Raw genomic sequence first — 23,931 nt, 5'->3', positions numbered from 1 at the left:
GACGGTTTTTGAAGGGGAAAGCAGAGAAAAAGAATAAGTCATTGAAAGTCACCGGTAGACTGGTAAGATGGTCTTCTGAGATGCCCTTGTCAGATAAGTCACAAGTAACATTTGCACAAGTTATCAGCCCAAGCCTAATTGTTGCCCTCCACACCAAATAAATCCTTACCTTGATGACAATTCCTTGTAGGGTAAGAGGCTTCCAGTGAAAGAATGGTTGCTACCAATGCTCTCATTGTGCACACACTCTGTAGAATAATACTCAGTGCTAACAGGACGCAATCTGCGTCGTGACATCCTTGGTGAGTCGTATACTGGATGCAAGTGATGCGTGCTTTCAAAATCCACCGCCTCTGTAGAATAGCTAGAACTGTAACAAAATATACTTGATGAGCATTTCACTCCAATATTAATACTAACAAATGGTAACACTATTGTCCACACAGTCGCTCAAATTTAAAGAACTGCACATTATTCTCAGAATAATTAACTAGTCACCAATAAGGTTTTATTAAAAACATGCAATGGGTACATGCAGGGTTGAGAAAATTTCAACTTCATGTCATCTTTCATCACAAATTTAATACCCAAGTAGGTTTTCTAGAATCTTACACTTTTTAAAAATTGATTCAAATTCCAGTTTTAAAAGTATGCAAAGATTCAGATATCACCATTAGAAAAATATGATCAGATTAGCAACATCAACAGTCACGAAAACTTGAACTTGCATCAAATCATGCACTTTCCCATCCTAATTTGTGACGTCCATCTTTTAAAACTCATCATTTCAGAATCCAGAGGGACAACGAACTTGCAAGCAATTACAGGAAATACCATTCACAAAAGAATCATTCCAAATCATTTTGGCACAAAAGTTACTTCAATTAGTTTTATTTTCCTGCTCATTCCACCTCAACTGACAATCAGGCAATTAGTCCCAGGCCATTCCCAAACAATGTTCTGTAGCTTAAAAATGTGTTGCTGGAAAAGCGCAGGTCAGGCTGCGTCAACGTTTCGGGCATAAGTCCTTCTTCAGGAATGAGGAGGGTGTGCCAAGCAGGCTAAGATAAAAGGTAGGGAGGAGGGACATTGGGAATATGATAGGTGGAAGGAGGTTAAGGTGAGGGTGATAGACCGGAGAGGGGGTGGGGGCGGCGAGGTCGGGAAGAAGATTGCAGGTCAAGAAGGCGGTGCTGAGTCTGAGGGTTGGGACTGAGAAAAGGGTGGGGGGGGGGGGGGGGGTGGAATGAGAAAACTGGAGAAATCTGCATTCATCTCTTGTGGTTGGAGGGTTCCTAGGCGGAAGATGAGTCGCTCTTCCTCCAGGCGTCGTGTTGCCATGGTCTGGCCATGGAGGAGTCCAAGGACCTGCATGTCCTTGGCGGACTGGGAGAGGGAGTTAAAGTGTTCAGCCACGGGGCGTTTGGGTTGGTTGGTGCGGGTGTTCCCGAGGTGTTCTCTGAAATGTTCCGCAAGTAGGCAGCCTGTCTCCCCAATGTAGAGGAGGCCACATCGGGTGCAGCGGATGCAGTAAATGATGTGTGTGGAGGTGCAGGTGAATTTCTGACGGATATGGAAGGATCCCTTGGGGCCTTGGAAGGAAGGAAGGGGGGAGGTGTGGGCGCAAGTTTTGCATTTCTTGCTGTTGCAGGGGAAGGTGCCGGGAGTGGAGGTTGGGTTGGTCGGGGGTGTGGGTCTGACGAGGGAGTCGCGGAGGGAGTGGTCTTTCCAGAACGCTGATAGGGGTGGAGAGGGAAATAAATCCTTAGTGGTGCGGTCTGTTTGAAGGTGGCGAAAATGATGAAGGATGATACGATGTACCTGGAGGTTGGTGGGGTGGTAGGTGAGGACCAGTGGGGTTCTGTCCTGGTGGCGATTGGGGGGGTGGAGTTCAAGGGCGGAGGAGCGGGAAGTGGAGGAGATGCGGTGGAGAGCATCGTCAAACATGTCAGAGGGGAAATTTCGGTCCTTGAAGAAGGAGGCCATATGGGTTGTTCGGTATTGGAATTGGTCCTCCTGGGAGCAGATGCGGCGAAGGCGAAGGAATTGGGAATATGGGATGGCGTTTTTACAGGGGGCGGAGGTGTAATCTAGGTAGCTGTGGGAGTCAGTCGGTTTATAGTAAACGTCCGTGTTGAGTTGGTCGTCCGAGATAGAAATGGAGGTGTCTAAGAAGGGGAGGAGGAGTCTGAGACAGTCCAGGTAAATTTGAGGTCAGGCTGGAAGGTGTTAGTAAAGTGGATGAACTGTTCAACCTCCTCGTGGGAGCACGAGGTAGCGTCGATACAGTCAGTCATCGATGTAGCGGAGGAAAAGGTGGGGTGGGGGGGTGCCAGTGTAGCTGCGGAAAATGGACTGTTCCACATATCCAATGCAGAGGCAGGCATAGCTGGGGCCCATGTGGGTGCCCATGGCTACTCCTTTGGTTTGGAGGAAGTGGGAGGATTGGAAAGAGAAGTTGTTCAGAGTGAGGACCAGTTCAGTCAGTCGAAGGAGGGTGTCAGTGGAAGGGTACGAGTTGGTTCGGCAGGAAAGGAAGAAGTGGAGGGCTTTGAGGCCTTCATGATGGGGGATGGAGGTATATAGGGACTGGATGTCCATGGTGAAGATAAGGCGTTGGGGGCCGGGGAAGCAAAAATCATGGAGGAGGCGGAGGGCGTGGGCGGTGTCCCCTACGTAGGTGGGGAGTTCTTGGACTAAGGGGGACAGGACTGTGTCAAGATATGCAGAAATGACTTCGGTGGGGCAGGAGCAGGCTGAGACAATGGGTCGGTCGGGGCAGTCAGGTTTGTGGATTTTGGGCAGGAGGTAGAAACAGGCGGTGCGGGGCTGTGGGACTATGAGGTTGGAGACGGTGGATGGGAGATCCTCTGAGGTGATGAGGTTATGGATGGTCTGCGAGATGATGATTTGGTGGCATGAGGTGGGGTCATGGTCAAGGGGGCAGTAGGAGGAGGTGCCCGCGAGCTGGCGTTTAGCCTCAGCAATATAAAGATCAGTGCGCCAAACTACCACCACACCTCCCTTGTCTGCCGGTTTGATGGTGAGGTTGGGGTTGGAGCAGAGGGAGTGGAGGGAGTGGAGGGCTGCACGTTGCGAGGGTGAGAGGTTGGAGTGGGTGAGAGGGGTGGACAGGTTGAGGCGGTCAATGTCGCGGCGGCAGTTGGTTATGAAGAGATCAAGGGCGGCTAAGAGGCCAGCACGGGGTGTCCAGATGGATGGGGTGTGTTGGAGGCGGGAGAAGGGGTCGTCAGAGGGTGGGCGGGAGTCCTGGTTGAAGAAGTAGGCGCGGAGGCAAAGGCAGCAGAAGAAATGCTCGCTGCCTCGCCACATATTGAACTCATTAATCCGGGAACGTAGGGGGATGAAGGTGAGGCCTCTGCTGAGGCCTAATCTTTCATCCTCAGAGAGGGGGAGGTCTGGAGGGATGGTGAAAATACAGCAGGGCTGGCAGTCCTATAGGAACAGGGTTTAAGGTAGGAGTTCACGTGATTTTTGTTCCCCTTTCTAAGGAAACATCTTCAGTTCACTAAGGGGCAAACAAAGCCATATTGAACACTACATAGTGTAAAGCAAGCAACTTCAAACCATTCCATGCCCAAAACACAAGGTAATTGAGCTGTCAGATTTTATAATACATTTTGGGACAGGAAAGGCCAAGAGAAAGAAAATTAAGCAAAAGAAAAAAATGTTAAAAATTAGTAATCAAACAGCAGCTGCCATAGCATTCCACTACACAAGTACATATAAAGCAGGGAATTCTTGTTTACAGTTCATGTTCAAAGGAGCAATACATTCCATGGAAAAATAGGGCATGTTGGATTTTGTTTTAATTTATCAAAATTTCTCAATTTAACAATTCGCACCAGCTTATGATTGAAGAGCTGTTGGTTAAAATTATTTAGTTTCTTTATATGCAAAACAGGTAATGAATAGTTTACAAAACATAATTTTAACAAGGAGACATACTAGAAGATAATTGATAGCAGATTTTGTAAGTCTAGCCTCCAAATCAGCACAAAGGGCTGAATGTGTCCCTTCATACTGACGTATATAGAAAGCAGTACAAATTGTAAGCATACTATTGGTGGACAGAAGGGAAGATTTGTACTCCTGCCAAAGCTTATAAAGCTCCAAATCAAGTTATCAGAGCAGTATTTAATGACATTCAAACTAAAGACCAACTGGTTAAAACAGCTGGTTTTGTCTAAGACTTCCTCGATGAAGTGCTACAGAAAGCAAACTTTTGTAGTTATGTAATGAAAGTTACTTGCACTCAGCACTATTACAAAAATGGCAAAAGCCCAGAGTAAAGACAGGACTGGCCAGAACACAGGTAGTTGGAACATAAGAATAGCTGTCAAGATACTATGTAATTCATCCTCTCAAACTTGATCTGCTATTTGGTTGGATCATGACTTATTAGCTTTCTTATCCGTCTACCCTGGATATGTAACTCTTACTACTGACAAACCAGGCTACCAATCCGAATTTTGAAATCTTCAGTTAACTTAGACTCAGCTTTTTGTAGAGTTTCCAATTTCCTTAACTGCTGCGTGATCCCCGTAATCAGATAGTTCCTTTCATACTTCTTTAAACCACTTTGGACACCATTTTTATTCTGTGCAATGTAGTGTTTCCTGGCATTTACAAGAACAGTACTTATTATAGTGTTTTTGAAAAAGCAGAGAGCTCATGTTGAAAATAATCAGGAGGTATTCGCTGGGCAAAGTAATACCATGCCTACAGGCCAGCTTTCTTGTGAGCAGAAAATTATCTTTTGACTTAAAACTGTGGTCTGTTGACCAATAATAAACAATACAACCCTCAGATCTGTTTGCCTTTAGAAACTGCAACTTTTAAAAGTGTTTCACATGCTGACATATTCGAATTCAAATACAACCAGCAAAATCCAAATGAATTTCTTGTTACAAAATTGCACATGCCATATCTCAACAGTTTAATTGACTACTGTTGTCCCGTTTCCCCTCAGTCAAAACAAAACACTCAGACAGTTTAGTTTTACCTCCATCTTTATTCTGGGCCCTAGGAGGAAAGAGAATGATCACCCACATGCACAGGGACATGAGTTCTCGGTCTTCCCTGGAACAGCAGTTTCTCAATGAACAATATAGTCATTTTACAGGGAGGATCTAAATAATTTTCATTGTAATGGTCACCCAATTAAATTAATATCAATACTGAAGATTAAGCCATCTGCTGTTACACAATGAAGAATTGACTTCACATAAATACTTTTCACTGTTAAACTGACCTCATATACTGAATGCCACCTCATCTTGGTTCTACATGATTAATGTTTTTCTACCTTGTTAACCCATTACCCTTGCTTCCAGCACCCCACTGTTAACTAAGTTCGACCTGATGAGTCATGCTCAGCTGAATCTCATTTCTCAAAACAACTTAATTCCTTCACTGCCTGCTTATACCCTATACACATTGTTGTTCCCATTTTTAACATTTCACCATTGTAAAAATGAACTGAGTTGTCCCATAAATGAAAAAAATTCAACCTATTCCCACATATCATACAGAGGTTGTGTAAGCTTGGTCATCACAAGTCAATTAAACATAGATATGCTTTGAAATCTTTCTAAATGCTGCCAGAATTGCTGAATTTTTTTTAAAGTACTGGTTATTTTTATTTCTGGTTTTAGTTCTCATCTCCAACATTCACAGCATCTTGCTTTCATTTAAATATTACTTCACCTAAGGAATTCTATTCATGAGCCACAGAGGATTAGTCAATGCAATGTGTTTCACTCAAGGTCTCAAATGAAGAGACAGAATACTCAGATAATATAAATATATTTTACATACGTAAAACTCAAACCTAACAAGCAAAAAGACATGGTCAATGATTTCTGTGAGCAATGTAAATGCCCAGTTAATCTACTTGTCCTTCTACAATACAAGACTGCAGCTTCAAACCTTTTACCTCTTCCTTACTTACTACCAATCATCTTGTATTTTTATTTTCCAATTTTCATGTTTATAAAAAAACTATTTTCTAAATGTTTGTGTGCAGCATACTCTTAATTGTAAATGGAAGAAGTGTAGAAACAAAATTTAGGAACACATATCACTGGTGGATATGCTGGAGGAAACTAAATGAGAAGTCAGCAATGCAGAAACTAAAACAAAACAATAGGTAGTATTTTATCAAACTGGGAGGGATGATTTAGATTAGGTAGCCTTCAGCCACAAATTAAAATACAGGAATGCCACAAAACATGGCAGACAAGCACAAAACATTACATTCACCTACTTAGGTAAAAAAGGTACAGTTTCCGTAGTCTCAGGACCAAAGGGCTGCTCTCTCAAAGACGACTGGTTAACTGGGGGGTCACCATGCCTTAGGCAAGGGGTAACGGTTAAGAAGGAGAAAGTGAGGTCTGCAGATGCTGGAGATCAGAGCTGAAAATGTGTTGCTGGAAAAGCGCAGGTCAGGCAGCATCCAGGGAACAGGAGAATCGACGTTTCGGGCATAAGCCCTTCTTCAGGTTAAGAAGGTAACACCCTTCACAACCACCTCAGCTGGTGCAGGAACGGGACAGACATTTGGCATCATTCTGTATTGCAAACCAACTATCCAGCCAACTCAGTTAATCAAACCTTCATTTCACAGCATCAACCATGCTAAAAAGTCAACTGCTGGTCCATCGACCAAGTCAACGAATATGCATTAGTCTGAATTAGAAGACCTAAATAACAAGCAGTCACTGACTGAAAAACATGCTTGATGCAATGATTCTAAATTAATCCAAATTCTACATGAACAAACTCAAATTTTCCATTCATTTGTATACAGCTTTTACCAATGGCATCTCAAATTGCACTTGGCTTCAAAGATTGAAGTTATAGTCTGAAAGATAGTGTCACATATTCCACATAAAATTATGGAAGAATTTAACGTTTGATTTCCCTGCACTTCGAACAACATAATTCAATTGCAAATCTTTTATCACGACTGAGTAAGCAAGAACCCAGATAGCAACAACAAAAATGGCTTGCGAGAACAGTGGTAACTAAAATGTTTCACTTAACTGGCCTTTAACAAAGATAAGCAGCACTGATAATTAGTGAATTTGAAGGTAGACAGGGTGGTGAAGGTAATGTTTTACTTTTAGAATACTTCATACAATTCTCGTCACCCTTCTGTGGAATGAGGTCTTAAAACTTGAAAGAGTTCAGAAAACATTAACAAGATGTTGCCAGGAATAGAGGGTTTGAGTGATAGGAAGAGGGTGAATAAGCTGGGCTATTTTTCCCTGAACTGGAGGGTGAGGGATGATCTTAGAGATTTATAAAATCATGAGAGGCATAGAACATTACAGCGCAGTATAGGCCCTTCGGCCTTTGATGTTGTGCCGCCCTGTCATACTAATCTGAAGGCCATCCCACCTACACTATTCCATGTACATCCATATGCCTGTCCAATGACGACTTAAATGCACTTAAACTTGGTGAATCTACTACCGTTGCAGGTAAAGCATTCCATACCCTTACTACTCTGAGTAAAGAAACTACCTCTGACATCTGTCTTATACCTATCTCCCCTCACTTTAAAGTTGTGCCCCCCTAGTGTTTGCTGTCCCCATACTTGGAAAAAAGCTCTCCCTGTCCACCCTATCTAACCCTCTGATTATCTTGTATGTCTCTATTAAGTCACCTCTCAACCTCCTTCTCTCAAACAAGAACAGCCTCAAGGCCCTCAGCCTTTCCTCGTAAGACATTCCTTCCATACCAGGCAACATCCTCATAAATCTCCTCTGCACCCTTTCCAAAGCTTCCACATCCTTCTTATAATGCAGTTACCAGAACTGTACACAATACTCTAAGTGCGGCCATACCAGAGCTTTGTACAGCTGCAGCATAACCTCCCGGTTCCGGAACTCAATCCCTCTATTAATAAAGGCCAAAACACTATGCCTTCTTAACAACCCTATCAATCTGGGTGGCAACTTTCAGGGATCTGTGTACATGGACACAGACATCTCTCTGCTCATCTGCACTCCCAAGAATCTACCATTAGCCCAGTACTTTGCATTCCGATTACTCCTTCCAAAGTGTATCACCTTACACTTGTCCACATTAAACTCCATTTGCCACCTCTCAGCCCAGCTCTGCATCCTATCTATGTCTCTCAGCAACCTACTACATCTTTCGTCACTATCCACAACTCCACCGACCTTAGTGTCATCTGCAAATTTACTAACCCACCCTCATCCAGGTCATTTATAAAAATGACGAACAGCAATGGACCCAACACTGACCCTTGCGGTATGCCGCTAGTAACTGGACACCAAGATGAACACGTTCCATCAACTACAACCCTCTGTTTTCTTTCATCAAGCCTGATGAAAACTGATCCAAACTGCTATGTCTCTCACAATCCCATTCCTCCACATTTTGTATAATCGCCTACTGTGGGGAACCTTATCGAACGCCTTGCTGAAATCCATACACACACATCAACCGGTTTACTCTCATCTACCTGTTTGGTCACTTTGTCAAAAAACTCAATGAGATTTGTTAGGCACGACCTACCCTTCACAAAACCGTGCTGACTGTCCCTGATCAGATTATACGTTTCCAGATGGTTATAAATCCTATCCCTTATAACCTTTTCCAACACTACCAACAACTGAAGTGAGACTCACTGGTCTGTAATTACCAGGATTGTCTCTACTACCCTTTTTGAACAAGGGAACCACATTTGCTGTCCTCCAGTCCTTAGGCACTATTCCTTTAGACAATGATGACTTGAAGATCAATGTCAAAGGCTCTGCAATCTCTTCTTTTGCTTCCCAGAGGATCCTAGGATAGATCCCATCCGGCCCAGGGGACTTGTCTATTTTCACACTCTGCAGTATTTCTAATACCTCTTCCTTGTGAGCCTCAATCTCTTCTAGTCTAGATGCAAGTATCTCTATCTTCCTCGCCAACATTTTCATTTTCTATTGTGAACACTGTCGAAAAATATTTATTTAGTGCTTCCCCTATCTCCTGACTCCACACACAACTTCCCATTATCCTCGATTAGCCCTAATTTAACTCTCGTCATTCTTTTATTCCTGACATACCTATGGAAAGCCTTAGGGTTAACCCTGATCCTATCCGCCAACAACTTCTCATGTCTCCTCCTGACTCTTGAGCTCTCTTTTTAGGTCTTTCCTGACTTCCTTGTAACCCTCAAGCGCCCTAACTGGATTTTCACATTTTGTCCTAACATAACCCTTCTTCTTGACCAGGGATTCTACTTCCTTAGTAAACCACGGCTCACGGGTTCTATATCTTCCTCCCTGCCCGACAGGTACATACTTATCTAGGACACAGGAGGTTTTCCTTGAATAAGCTCCACATTTTTAATGTGTTCATCCCCTGCAGTTTTCATCCCCATTCTACACTTCCTAATCTTTCCTAATTGCATTGTAATTTCCCTTCCCCCAGCTGTAACTCTTGCTTGGTGGAGTACACCTATCCCTTTCCATCACTAAAGTAAGCATAACAGAATTGTGATCGCTGTCTCCAAAGTGCTCACCTACTTCCAAATCTAACACCTGGCCAGGCTCATTACCCAGTACCAAATCTAAAGTGGCTTCGCCCCTTGTAGGCCCTGTCTACATAATGTCAGGAAGCCCTCCTGCACACACTGGACAAAAACTGACCCATCTATACTACTCGTACTGTAGTAATCCCAGTCAATATTTGGATAGTTGAAGTCCCCCATGACAACTACCCTGCCCCTCTCACTCCTATTGAGAATCATCTTTGCTATCCTTTCCTCTACATCTCTGGGACTATTCGGAGGCCTATAGAAATCTCTCAGCATGGTGACTTCTCCTTTCCTGTTTCTAACCTCAGCCCATACTACCTCAGTTAACAAGTCCCCAAACATCCTTTCTACAACTGTAATATTGTCCCTGATCTACAATGTCACACCTCCCCCTCTTTTACCATCTTCTCTGTTCTTACCGAAACATCTGAATCCCAGAACCTGCAACAGCCATTCCTGTCCCTGCTCTATCCATGTCTCTGCAGTGGCCACAACATCGAAGTCCCAGGTACCAACCCATACTTGCCAGTTCACCCACTTTATTTCGGATGCTCCTCGCATTGAAGTACACACACTTCAATCCAGATTCTCACTTGCCAGTGTCAGATACTTTATTTTAGAACTCCCTATTCTCATCCTCTTCTGTACCTGTTCTACAATTTTGGTTCTCATCCCCCTGCTGTATTAGTTTAAATCCACCTTAATAGCTTTAGCAAATTTCCCACCCAGGATATTGGGACCCCTCTGGTTTAGATGAAGACCATTCTGCTTGTAAGGTCCCACCTACCCCAGAAAGAGCTCCAATTATCCAAAAAACTAAAACCCTCCCTTCTGCACCACCCCTGTAGCCACGTGTTCAACTCCTTTCTCTCCCTATTCCTCACCTCACTAGCACGAGCAGCAAACCAGAGAAAACAACTGTTTGTCCTAGCTCTAAGCGGCCATCCTAGCTCCCTGAATTTCTGCCTCAAGTCCCCATCTCTCTTCCGACCTATGTCCTTGGTGCCAATGTGGACCACGACTTGGGACTGCTCTCCTTCCCCCCGAAGGATGTTAAAAAGACGATCAGAGACCCTGGCACCTGGGAGACAACACACCAACTGTGAGTCTCTCTCGTCCCCACAGAACCTCCAATCTGTTCCCCCTAACTATCGAGTCCCCAATGACTACTGCTCTGCTCCTCTTCCCCCTTCCCTTCTGAGCAGGGGGTACCCCACTGCTTTCCCCGGTAAGTCATCCCCCCCAACAGTATCCAAAACAGTATACTTATTGTTGAGGGGAATGGCCACAGGGGATTCCTGCACTGCCTGCCAGTTCTATTCCTGTCCCCTAACTGGCACCCATCTGTCTTTTTCTTTTATCTGGGGAGTGACTACCTCTCTAAGTCCTGTCAATAACCCCCTCTCTGCTTCCCGAATGATCCGAAGAAAAGGTGTTTTTTCATGTTTAGACTGAGTTTTGACTGCAAAGAACAAATCCTACAATATTTTTACTAATAGCTCAGACCCTTCAGCTCAGGTTCCACATTGGAATTTCCTATGGACCCCCTTGGGTGCAATCACATTCTTCCTGTAATTTGGTGACCAGAACTGCTGTTAGGCCACAACTTGTGTTTTATATAGCTCCTTGCTCTTGTCTTTATGCCACAGCTCATAAATGCAAGTATCCCATATGCCTTAACCACCATATTTTCATGCCCTATCTTTAAGGATCTGTGCAAGTATACATGAAGGACCCTCTCATCTTTCGTAGTTCACTGTCCTACCATTCATGAGAACTCTTTGCCTCATTACATCTTTTCAAATTCATTACTCCAAATTTTCTGGATTGAATTTTACTTGCCACTAATCTGCCCACTTGAGCAAACTGTTGACATCCTCCCACAGTCCATGACTATCCTCACTATTTACCACCCAAAGCAATTTTTATGTCATTCAAAAACTTCATTTTAACCAACACTTAGTGTCAGATTTACAGCACAGAAACAGACCTTTGATCCAACTCGTCCAGACCGACCAGATATCCAACCCAATCTAAGTCCCACAATTTGTCCTGAATAATTCCACATTGGCTTTCCTAAATTAAGCACATTTAGCAAAATGACTTAATTTTGGCCCCACACTAATTTCTGAAAATTTCTTCGCAACATGTGAATTATTTTCAGCGCTGGGCTTTGCCTTGTTCTTTTTTTTGAAAAAAGGTGTAACAGAATGTGTCAAAACCAAAAAAGTTGCTTTAGTAACAGGAATATTTTAGCCAGAATACTGGCAGCCATCAATTCCTTCCTCCCCACCTCCTTAATCTAATCACCGTAAAAGTAACAGTGAAACTATTGTTATTCACTACAAAAAACCCATCTGGCTAACTAACTTGAGAAACTTACTACCCTTACTTGGTTTGACTTGCATATGACTCCAAAAACTGCAACATGAAGACTCTGAAAAATCTAATAAAGCTACTCCATTCAATTGGGAATCAACAACAAATGATGGCCTTGTCAGTGATACACACCCAAAGAACGAACAAATATTCCAAAAGAATAGAGGTGTGTTTTCTCAGCTGTGCCAAGAGTATTCTTTTCTGTGGCTCAAGAACATGTTGCCAAAACGATTAACCATCATGCTTAATATATGGTTTTAAGTCTTTTTAAGACATTTATAGGAGGTTAGTGAGCAAAATTAGGGCGCATGGTACTGGGGGCAAAGTACTAACTTGGATTGAAAGTTGGTTGGCTGACAGGAAACAAAGTAGTGATAAACGGCTCCATTTCGGAATGGCAGGCAGTGACCAGTGGGGTACTGCAGCTTTTTACAATATATATTAATGATATAGAAGATGGTATTAGTAATAACATTAGCAAATTTGCTGATGATACTAAGCTGGGTGGCAGGGTGAAATGTGAGGAGGATGTTAGGAGATTACAGGGTGACCTGGACAGGTTAGGTGAGTGCTGAAACTTTATTGCTGGAACAGCACAGCAGGTCAGGCAGCATCTAGGGAACAGAAGATTCGACGTTTCGGGCACATGCCCTTCTTCAGGAAAGAAGGGCATGTGCCCGAAACGTCGAATCTTCTGTTCCCTAGATGCTGCCTGACCTGCTGTGCTGTTCCAGCAATAAAGTTTCAGCTTTGATCTCCAGCGTCTGCAGACCTCACTTTCTCCTCCTAGGTTAGGTGAGTGGTCAGATGCATGGCAGATGCAGTTTAATGTGGATAAATGTATGGTTATCCACTTTGGTGGCGAGAACAGGAAGGCAGATTACTACCTAAATGGAATCAATTTAGGTAAAGGGGCAGTACAAAGAGATCTGGGTGCTCTTGTACACCAGTCAATAAAGGTAAGCATGCAGGTACAGCAGGTAGTGAAGGCTAATAGCATGCTGGCCTTCATAACAAGAGGGATTGAGTATAGAAGCAAAGAGGTTCTTCTGCAGCTGTACAGGGCCCTAGTGAGACCACACCTGGAGTATTGTGTGCAGGTCTGGTCTCCAAATTTGAGGAAAGACATTCTGGCTAATGAGGGAGTGCAGCGTAGGTTCACGAGGTCAATTCCTGGAATGGCGGGACTACCTTGCGCTGAAAGACTGGAACAACTGGGCTTGTATACCCTTGAGTTTAGAAGACTGAGAGGGGATCTTCTTCAGACATAAGATTATTAAAGGATTGGACACTCTGGAGGCAGGAAACATGTTTCCGCTGATGGGTGAGTGCTGAACCAAAGGACACAGCTTAAAAATACGGGGTAGACCATTTAGGACAGAGATGAGGAGAAACTTCTTCACCCAGAGTGTGGTGGCTCTGGGTGAAGAATGCTCTGCCCCAGAGGGCAGTGGAGGCCCAGTCTCTGGATTAATTCAAGAAAGAGTTGGATTGAGCTCTCAAGGATAGTGGAATCAATGGTTATGGAGATAAGGCAGGAACAGGATACTGATTAAAGATGATCAGCCATCATATTGAATGGTGGTGCAGGCTCGAAGGGCAGAATGGCCTACTCCTGCACCTATTGTCTATTGAGGGGGGTTTCACTGATTGGGCCAGCATTTATTACACATCCGTAACAGCTCAGAAGGCATTTAAGAGTCAATTGTTATTACTATGGGCCGGGAATCACAAGTCGGCCAAACCAGGTAATGATGGCTGTTTCCTTCCCTAAAGGAAGGAGTGAATCAGCTGTGTTTTTCTTTGACAAACAAAGGTTTCATGGTCATCACATACTTTTTGATTTCAGATTCCATCATTTACCATGGCAGGATTCGAACACAGGTTCCCAAAACATGATCAGGATCTCTGGATTAATAGTCTATTGATAAGACCACTCGGCTATTACCTCCCTTTTAAAATATTTACTACAATAAAAACATGAAATCTCATGCCATTCTTCCTGCCGTTAACCAGGATTTGAATTTGAGATTGTTACAATCTCCAGAGATGTTATACGATACTCAAGAGGCTGAAGTCAAAGGAATACATGTTGGTTCATGAGGAGAATGAAGATGCTGTCGAAGTCAACAGGTGGCAAGAGCAAGGACAATTTTTAATTTTAGGATGGAAAGTGGGACCTTGCTTGCCTAATATCTATATGTATTTCAGGTTTATTGCTTGGCAGTGAGTAATAAAGCCTCAAAACCAGATACTTATGGTCACACAAGTAACTTTATACCTTTCAGTTCTGTCAAGAACAATTTTTGAAAAGTGAACAATATCACAGTTATTAAAAACCCACTGCCAGCATATCACTACTTGAGGCCAGATATGTTTCTCATTGAACTTTTCTGTTCGGGGGATAGTCTGTTTCCCCCCCCATAAAATCTACCCCTTAGCAATCCTTTTTAAAGGATACAACACTGATTCCACCTCTCCTGAGTGAAGCTGCTGGAAAAAGTATTTAATACAATGACAAATCACTTTCAAAAGAAAGTGTTGAGCCTCATGCCAATCTCATATCCAAGTAACTAACTTCATTACAACATGATTTGTAGGTTCCAGTGTTATACTGGGGTGTACAAAGTTAAAAATCACAACACCAGATTATAGTCCAACAGGTTCATTTGGAAGCACTAGCTTTCAGAGCGCTGCTCCTTCATCAGATGGTTGTGGAGTATAAGATCGTAAGACACAGAATTTATAGCAAAGGCTTACAGTGTGATGTAACTGAAATTATATATTGAAAAAGACCTGGATTGTTTGTTAAGTCTCTCATCCTTTAAAATGACCATGTTGGGCTCATTTCTTCCATATGTAAATCCTAGAACATTTTCTTTTAAAGTTACATTCTCAATTGAACCTTGACAAGTGCCATGTCAGCTCAGGTAATGCACTGAAGGTATGAGGTGCCCTGTAAGAGGCTTTCAGACTGATTTGATTTCTAAAAAAGGTACTTATAGAATCTTAGATGGATTCATGCAGTTTTTGAGCAAAATAAAATGTAATTCTGCAAGAACTTCACTTTCAATGCATTATTTGAGCTGACATGGCATCTATTATTAAAGTTACTTCAGAATGCAATTTTACAACAAGTTCTGGGATTTACATATGAAAGAACTGAAACCAACATGGTCATTCTAAAAGATGAAACTTAAACAATCTATAATTTTTCAATGTATAATTTCAGTTGCATCACTAAACTTTTGCTATCTATTCTGTCTTATGATTTTATTCTCCACAACAATCTGAAGGAGCAACACTCCAAAACGTGCTGGACGATAACCGTTGTGATTTTTAACTTCATTACAACACTGATTGACAATTAGGTACATGACAATAAGTACCAGATCCAGACCCTACCAGCTTACAGGCAAGTTGGCATTGTGGTAATAGCATTTTAGTAGCAAACCAAATGCTAGGGTTAATGCGGAGAGGATAGAGGTTCAAACTTCGTCATGGAAACTGACTGAATTTGAACTCAGTTAGTACACTATAGAAGGTCATCCAAAACATTAATGCATTCCTGTCTGTCTGTTGGATGAGCTGAGGGATAGGATTTATCCACATTTGGAAAAATAAGGACTGATTAAAGAGTCAACACGGACCGAGGAAATCCCCTCTCAGATTTGATAGAGTCTTCTGAAGAGGTGACATAGAATGTTGATGAAGGCAGAGCAGTAGGCATTGTCCATATGGTAAAAACAATGACTGCAGATGCTTGAAACCAGATTATGGATTAGAGTGGTGCTGGAAAAGCACAGCAGTTCAGGCAGCATCAGAGGAGCAGGAAAATCAACGTTTCGGGAAAAAGCCCTTCATCAGGAATACAGGCAGAGTGTCTGAAGGGTGGAGAGATAAATGAGAGAAGGGTGGCGGTGGGGGCAGGTAGCGAGAGTACAATGGGTGGATGGGGGTGGGGATGAAGGTGATAGATCAGGGAAGAGGGTGGAGTGGATAGATGGAAAGGAAGATAGGCAGGTAGGACAAGTCATGGGGACAGTGCTGAGCTGGAAGTTTGGAGCTGGGGTGAGGTGGGGGTGGGGGGGAATGAGGAAACTGGTGAAGTCCACATTGATGTCCTGGGGTTGAAGTGTTCCGAGGCAGAAGATGAGGCGTTCTTCCTCCAGGGTTGGGTGGTGAGGGAGCGGCGGCCCAGGACCTTCATGTCCTCTGCTGAGTGGGAGGGGGAGTTGAAATGTTGGGCCGCAGGGCGGGGTGGTTGATTGGTGCGGGTGTTCCAGAGATGTTCCCTCAAGTGTTCTGCTAGGAGGCGTCCAGTCTCCCCAATGTAGAGGAGACCGCATCGGGAGCAACGGATACAATAAAAGATATTGGTGGATGTGCAGGTAAAACTTTGATGGATGTGGAAAGCTCCTTTAGGGCCTTGGATGGAGGTGAGGGAGCGCAGGTTTTGCAATTCCTGCGGTGACAGGACGGGAGGGTGGGTTGTTGGGGGGGGGGGGGGGGGGCGTGGACCTGGGGCTTTGCAAACTGTTCAGAAAAGGTTCCACTGGGTAGACTGGTTACTAATGTTAGAACACATGGGATCAAGGCTTTAGGAGGTAAATTGGTGGTACAGGGGTGTCCTTTTGGACTGGACGCCTGCGACCAGTGTGCCACTGCGTCAGTGGTGAGTCAACTGCTTTTCACTTACCACTGAAGTGAATGATTTGGATATGAATATAGGAGGCAAGATTATTAAGTTTGCAGATTAACACCAAAATAGGTGGTGTAGTGGACAAAGAAGATTATATCAAAGTACAACAGGACCTTGATCAGATGGACCAATCAACTGAGGAGTGGCAGTTTAATTTAAATAAATTTGATGTGCTGCATTTTGGTAGTGCAAATCAGTGCAGGACTTGTACACTTAATTGTAAGGTCCTCACGAGTGTTGCTGAACGAAGATGTTGGAGTGCAGGTTCATAGTTCCCTCAAAGTGAAGTTGCAGGTATGCTTTCCTTTACTGGACACAGCACTCAGTTGGGATGTCATGTTGCAGCTGTAAAGTACATACAGGTGAGACCACTTTTAGAATACTGCATACAATTCTGATCGCTCTTCAATAGGAAATTTGTTATACTTGAAGGTGCAGAGATTATTTACAAGGATGTTGCTGAAAATGGAAGGCTTGAGTTGAAGAGAGAAACTGAATGGGCTGGGGCTTTTTTACCCCTGGAACAGAGACTGAGAGATGACCTTAGAGGTTTATAAAATCATGAGGGGCGCAAATAGAGTAAATAGTCAAGGTCTCTTTCCCAGGGTAGTGGATTCCCAAACCAAGGGCACAGACTGAAGTTTGAGGGATAACTTTTTCATGCAGAGGCTGGTGTATAGAACAAACTGCCAGTGGAAATGGAGACATTTAAATGGCATCTGGATGGATATATGAATGCGAAGGGTTTGGAGGGATATGGGTCCAATGCTGGCAAATGGGACTAGGTCAGATTGAATTGTCTGGGTTGGCATGGACAGGTTGTACCGAAGGGGCTGTTCCATCCTCTATGAAACTATGACTAATTCAAAGTTTGTCCGCCTATTCATACAAAGTACCCTATCCTACCTGAACAATGGCAGGATTAACTAATATCAGTTCTTGTTCTAGTTTTGATGGATAAAAGAAGAATAAATATCCAATTTAAATGAAGAATGCTGATGTTTATCAGACCGACAATAGTCTTGCTATTTTTTTCTTCCAAGTGAAGCTTCATTTCGGTCCATGCTGTCACCTGCTACAATTCATTACAACTGAAATTATATTGAAAAAGACCTAGATTATTCATTTTATTTTGCTCAAAAACTGCATGAATCCATGTAAGATTCTGTAAACCTTTTTAAGAAAGAGAATCAGTCTGAACATTGGGGCAAAGCCAGCCACACACAGGGCACCTTACACCTTCAATGCACTATCTGGACCGACATGGCACTTGTTAAAGTTCACTTGAGAAAGTAACTGTAACAAAGTTCATATGTAAATCCTAGAAACAACTGAAACCAACATAGTCATTCTAAAAGATGAGAAACTTAAACAATCCAGGTCTGATTCAATATGTAATTTCAGTAACATCACACAGTAAACTTTTGCTACAAATTCTGTGTCCTACGATCTTATACTCCACAACCACCTGATGAAGAAACAGCACTCCGAAAGCTAGTGCTTCTAAGTAAACTTGTTGGACTATAACCTGGTGTTGTGAGATTTTTAACTTTGTACACCCCAGTTCAACACCAGCACTTCCAAATCAGGATTATCAATTTAGCTACTCAACAAAAAGCATACATGATCACAAGCATGCAAATGACAGCAACAGTCATTGTCCAATCTGTTCTATGTTCACAGGACATGAAATAACAATTCTGCATATAAAAGAAACACAGACATTGATTGCTGCCAAAACAAACTGCATGTATTAACTCAATCAAATATTCTACTTCTCATATCTTAAGGAGACACTCAAACATGTGGAACACTTTCCATACACTGGCAGTTACAACTCCAAGAGGCACTTTTGAAAAGGAGCTGCAACACCGATCAGCTGCACTACCTCAAACGACAGAAGTGAATGTTTAGTGGCAAAGACCTCCATGTGTCAGCACAAGACCAAGCAGTTGTCAAAACCACAGTCCTGTATTGTGCACCAACGACCAAAAGAAAAGAAATTCTACCATGAATCCCTGCACTATATCTGTGAGCTTCAATGGGAGGACCAAACAAATGCTTGCTTGGAAAAAATCTCTTTCATGTTACACTCATCAGGACAATTCATAGGAAATACCAACACAAGGCAAACCCAGCATTTTGGGTTGCGCAAGGAGGCACAAATGTTGTCTTTGTTGAAGCCAGCTCCTCAGGCCACATTAAAAACTCATTGAAAATCAAAACAGGCTGAAGACTGTCATCAACCAAAGATATTCCTTTTCCACTTCAGTTAGGTCCTGCTTCCTCAATTCTCAAATGGCTAATGTTCCAGGGAGAACAAAGAAAACATTACAGACATGACGTCCAGCAACAATGACATTAATAATTGAGTGAACCTTCTTATAATCAAAAGAAAAAGGGACAGCTAGTCCAATAAGCTACATCATGCTTTAAGTCTACGTCTTCATATTGAGGCAAAGTGGTGGCACAGAAGGCAAGAAAACAATCCTACACCTTGGAGCAGAATACCTTTTTTGGACACAGTGTTCCATGTCCCCAAGGTTTCATGTCTAGAATCAGACAAGAGTCACATGAAGACAACAGAAAAACATGACACGAAGTGAACATAATTATCAAATGAAGGGGCAAACAATTTATTTGTTTCAAGATTACATTTCTCCACCATACTAGTCTGCAATAACAACTTGCAAGTGGTCAAATTAGTTTGCCTCCCACAGTCAAATTTGTTTCTGCTTTACCAAAATATCATTTCAAACTGTTTCATTGGAATAAAGTTGGTCTCCCTTGTGTTGTGCAAAGTTTGAGATACAAATTGGAAAAAGGCAATTCACTGTTCAAATTCTCAATAGAAGAGTGACCCTTGTTAAATCTTTGACCAGCTGGAACCTCTTATCCAGTCAGATTACTGTATTTCAAAAGCTAATTATCAGCTCAAAGGTTTTTCTGAACAGTGTGCTTTCCACATTAACTCTCTGTGCACTTGTGATGTGCATCTGCCAGCCTTCATGCTCCTCACACTAAAATATTGACAGTGTTAGGTGCAACATAAGCACAAATCTAAAGAAGAAATGACAGCTGCAATCTTCTTGTAAACATGCACACCACAAGCACTCAAGACAACTGGGACACAGTCTTGCCAGGTCTCTTCAATCTTTACCAAAAGCAACAACTAGAAACATAAAGCAGTGTTTGTGTTAACAGACTTGTGGCATCTGTTTCTGAATGTGCTTACCCATCCCAATTCCGTAACTTGCATTGCTCAAGTCAATGAATGCAGAGTTCGGACAGACTGAACAAACAACTGGTGGTTTAAGATACGATAATCAGGGTAGAGGATCCTTACAGATACAATGCCAATTACTGAAATTCTTGACAAGTGATCTTGAAAAAGGATTAAAGTAGGTCAGTACAGTAGGATAATGAAAATAAACAAAAACTCACTAATATCAAAATCTCAAAAGAAAATTGCTGACACTGTAGATCACACATCAACACTTCTACTGATATAATTTGCAGAAGCCTGCACATATATAAAAAAAATTAACACAAAAATCAAGAGAAACCTGGCCAAACAACATAATGATATACAAGCTTTTGTTACACAAAGGGCAAATTACAAGTTCAATATTTAATCAATAAGATCGAGGTAAGTGAGGTTTGAGAGAGAACAGGAAGAAACAAAGATAATCAAGACTAATGACTTTATCCAGTTTGAAAAAGATCAGTTCAAGTTATTAAATCAAGCACTTATTGGTTTTCTTGCACTTGTTCAGAAGCTTAAACACAAGTAGATTTTACAGGCAAGTAAAGGAAAACAGCAGAAAAAGCCTGTGTTAATGGTGCAATAAGCATAAAGTGCACTCCAAAACAAACGCATTTTAATTCACATTCAGATACTTTTTTTATTAAACGGATGTTCAATAAATAGTCTTACATTTACCCAAATGAATTCCAATTTTCAACACAATCATACTATACAATCCCAAGTTTGATTTAGGAAGCTGTCCTTTGACGACCAGCAAGATTAAGCTATGCTTGCATAACAGATTTTAGGTTGCAAAATAAGAATCATACACAAGATTTTCTATTGGCAAAATATTTATCATTGAGAATTCAGAACATTTGTTAATTGAAAACACCAAAAACAAGTCAATGTTTCATTCATTGTCTATGTTCCATTATCTGTGGTAACTGTAATAACAATACTCAAGTCAGATGAAGTAATACTCCAAACTAGTTATAGCAAACACCATGCACTTTAGCTGGAAAATCTCACCTGAGTGCATAGGTATAGCCAGTATTCTCTGGCACATGTTGAGGAGGAGTGTATGTGTGCAGTCGGGAAAAATCCATGCTCAACTGTTCTACTGCAAGGTGAATAATATTATGATGCAATATCTCCAAACAATACAAGACCAAGTACAGTTTACATTTTTACAGAATAAAAATCCACCTGTGTTCAACCAGTTTACCTGAGACAAGAAAACAAGGTTAAAATTCTTCGGCTAAAATTATTAAAAGGTACTCATTTTGCCAATACTCTTGGGAGTACCTGTGTGGATATAATAGTCTGGATGAATCAAAAATTGAAAAGCATTTTACATCTTTTGATCCAAGAACACCACCTAAAATATTAAGATACTGGAAATCTTGACAACTTCAGCTCAGTACCTGTAGTGTGAAGCATATTCTATATGAGTAAAGCCCACATTTTACCTGCATCAGGTTTTGTTCAATTGAAGCCCATGGGCTAGACTATCTACAAGGGAATGCCAAACTCAGGATTTATGTCCAACAAAATTCTGCTTTCAACTTGAGTAATATTTGGTTTGACTACTGCAAATAAAAACTTTGACACAAGATAGCCTAATGATCATTTAGGTGGTTGATGCGAACCCAAAGCTTCACAAGAATCTTTCAAATTCTAAATTTAAGATAACCAATATGATTTGAAAGGAAGTAGATTTAAAACTGATGATTGCTGGGAAGATTATAATCAAGCCTCCAGTAATGGTGGCTTAATCTCATGATTCCCATCTCGTGTCAGCATTAAAATTCATTTGTGGTGAAAGCACCTCAGACACCTCATCACTATTACCTGAAAAAGGCCAGCAGAATCCTTTTCAGGTTAATAGCATTATTGTTTTTATACTCACAGCTATGTCAGACCTTCTGGGTTTTGTACCCCCAAAGAAATGGCTACTTAAAAAGGAAAATTATTTCTGCAGTTCTAGCATCTATTCCTTCAGCAAAATCAGGATTAAAACAGTTGTGCAGAGAGGTCCAAACAAATTTATGCTACAGTTTGCATGAGGTTATATGAAGCAGTTTATTTATCTTTCACTATACGCCCGCTGTAAGTGGCACACGGCCCTGGATAGAAGTATTTCAAGTGCAGTCCCTAAAATGACCTTTGAATCCTGACCAAAGAATGACTGAAACAATGGAGAATGGGCAAAAATTGTGGCTCTTAGAGCTGGCCCTTTTGGAGGTGCTTTAGGTGTTGGAGGTGATTTCCTCAAACTCCAGGAGCAGTAATTAATGTTTTATACTCTGTTGCTTTGTTTTGAAACTTTGGGGAAGATAGATCAAAGTAACAGCACTTTTAAAAGGACGACAACTGACAAAGGGCAGCGACAACATGTCACCAAGGGAGAGAAAGAAACCTAGACTGCTTACTGTTACAGCAGTGTATTTGCACAGTTACTACCTTTGCTGTCCGAATTCATGCAATCCTGGACATTGCAGTGCGTCAAGGAAATATTAACAAAGAAATTCACAGCTGAACCTGTGTGTGGGAGCTCACAGGGCAACAGATAAATGCATAGCTTTTAAGTGTAACCTTGCTGTAAGTCTACAGTTTGAGTAGAATGGGTTCTTTCTTGATCACGTTTTAGTGAGATTGGTCTCTGAATTAAACTTTAAAAATATAAACCACATGTACTAACTTAGCCTGGAGCACTACTTTTTAGAACAAAAAGACTTATTTTCTGGGTCTGTAGACTGTGAAGGAGCAAAGATGCCTTTAGTAGAGTGATGTTGCTTCCTATCGGATGTGGGAGTTTAGGGAGGGCTTCCATGTTATTGACGATTATGTGTGCAGGAAGTGTCTTTGATTGTGAATCCTATCAAATTGCATGGATCTGTTGGTGCAGCAGTTTACAACAGCTAGGGAGTGAGATGGATGGCAGTTACAGGAAGGGAAAAAAAGCCACAGATACACACAGTCTCACAGATGAGTTAACTCCAAGAAAAGTGAGAGGGGGATATGCAGGTAGTGTAAGCATCTTCTGTGGCTATCCCCATTTCAAACAAGTATGCAGTTCTGAAAAACGTAGGGGATGATGGAAACTCAGGGAAATATAGTATAAACTGCTGGTACAGGGGAGAAGGGTTCACATTTTTAGATCGTTGGAATCTTTTCTGGATTAAAAGTGACCTGTACAAAAAGGATATATTGCATCTGAATTGGAAGGGGATTAATGTACTGGCAGGGACATTTGCACGACTTGCTCAGGAGGACTTCATCTGGTCAGTGGAGGGGAGCTGGGGGAGGGGCAGAGTAGCAGGTAAGTAGTGAGCAAAGAGATCAATCTGAGACTGGTACACTCAGGAAAAGCAGCAAATCAAAACAGTCAGGGTAGGCAGGTACAAAGCAGGGAACAAGGTCGGACTGATAAATTAAACTGCATTTACTTTAATGCAAGAGGCCCAAACAGGAAAGGCAGATGAACTCAGGCCATGGTGAGGAACATGGGACTGGGATATCATGGCAATTATAGAAACATTGCTCAGGGATGGACAGGACTGGCAGCTTCATGTTTAGAGTCAGAGAGATGTACAGCACGAAAACGGACCTTTGGATCCAACTCGTTCTTGCCGACCAGATATCCCAATCCAATCTAGTTCCACCTGCCAGCACGTGGCCCATATTCCTCCAAACCCCTCCTATTCATATAACCTTCCAGATGCCTTTTAAATGTTGCAATTGTACCAGCCTCCACCACTTCCTCTAGCAGCTCATTCCATCCAAGTACCACCCTCTACGTGAAAATGTTGCCCCTCAGGTCTCATAGCTTTCCTCTCTCACCCTAAACCTATCCCTCTAATTCTGGACTCCCCCACCCCAGGGAAGAGACCTTGTCTATGTATCCGATCCAAGCCCCTCATGATTTTGTAAACCTCTATAAGGTCACCCCTCAGCCTCCGACACTCCAGGGAAAACAGCACCAGTCAATTCAAATGCTCTCTATAGCTCGAATCCTCC

At 42.2% G+C, this 23,931-nt stretch overlaps 1 protein-coding gene across 1 annotated transcript in view; it reads right to left on the bottom strand.

Annotated features, from left to right (window-relative positions):
* sun1b (Sad1 and UNC84 domain containing 1b) overlaps nt 1–23,931 on the bottom strand; it is a 67,304-nt gene that overhangs the window by 34,335 nt on the left and 9,038 nt on the right. Inside the window, exons 2-3 of the mRNA XM_043711336.2 lie at nt 20,941–21,031; nt 170–370 (exon numbers count right to left, since the gene is read on the bottom strand). Of these exons, the coding sequence (XP_043567271.2) occupies nt 170–370; nt 20,941–21,031 (292 nt within the window). The remainder of the gene's footprint in view (nt 1–169; nt 371–20,940; nt 21,032–23,931) is intronic.

Source organism: Chiloscyllium plagiosum, unplaced genomic scaffold (genome assembly GCF_037043375.1).
Source record: "Chiloscyllium plagiosum isolate Xiang-an unplaced genomic scaffold, Cpla_swu_hap1 HiC_scaffold_20, whole genome shotgun sequence".
Taxonomy (NCBI): domain Eukaryota; kingdom Metazoa; phylum Chordata; class Chondrichthyes; order Orectolobiformes; family Hemiscylliidae; genus Chiloscyllium; species Chiloscyllium plagiosum.
Note: the sequence above shows the minus strand (reverse complement) of the source record. Positions and strands in the feature narration are given on the sequence as shown.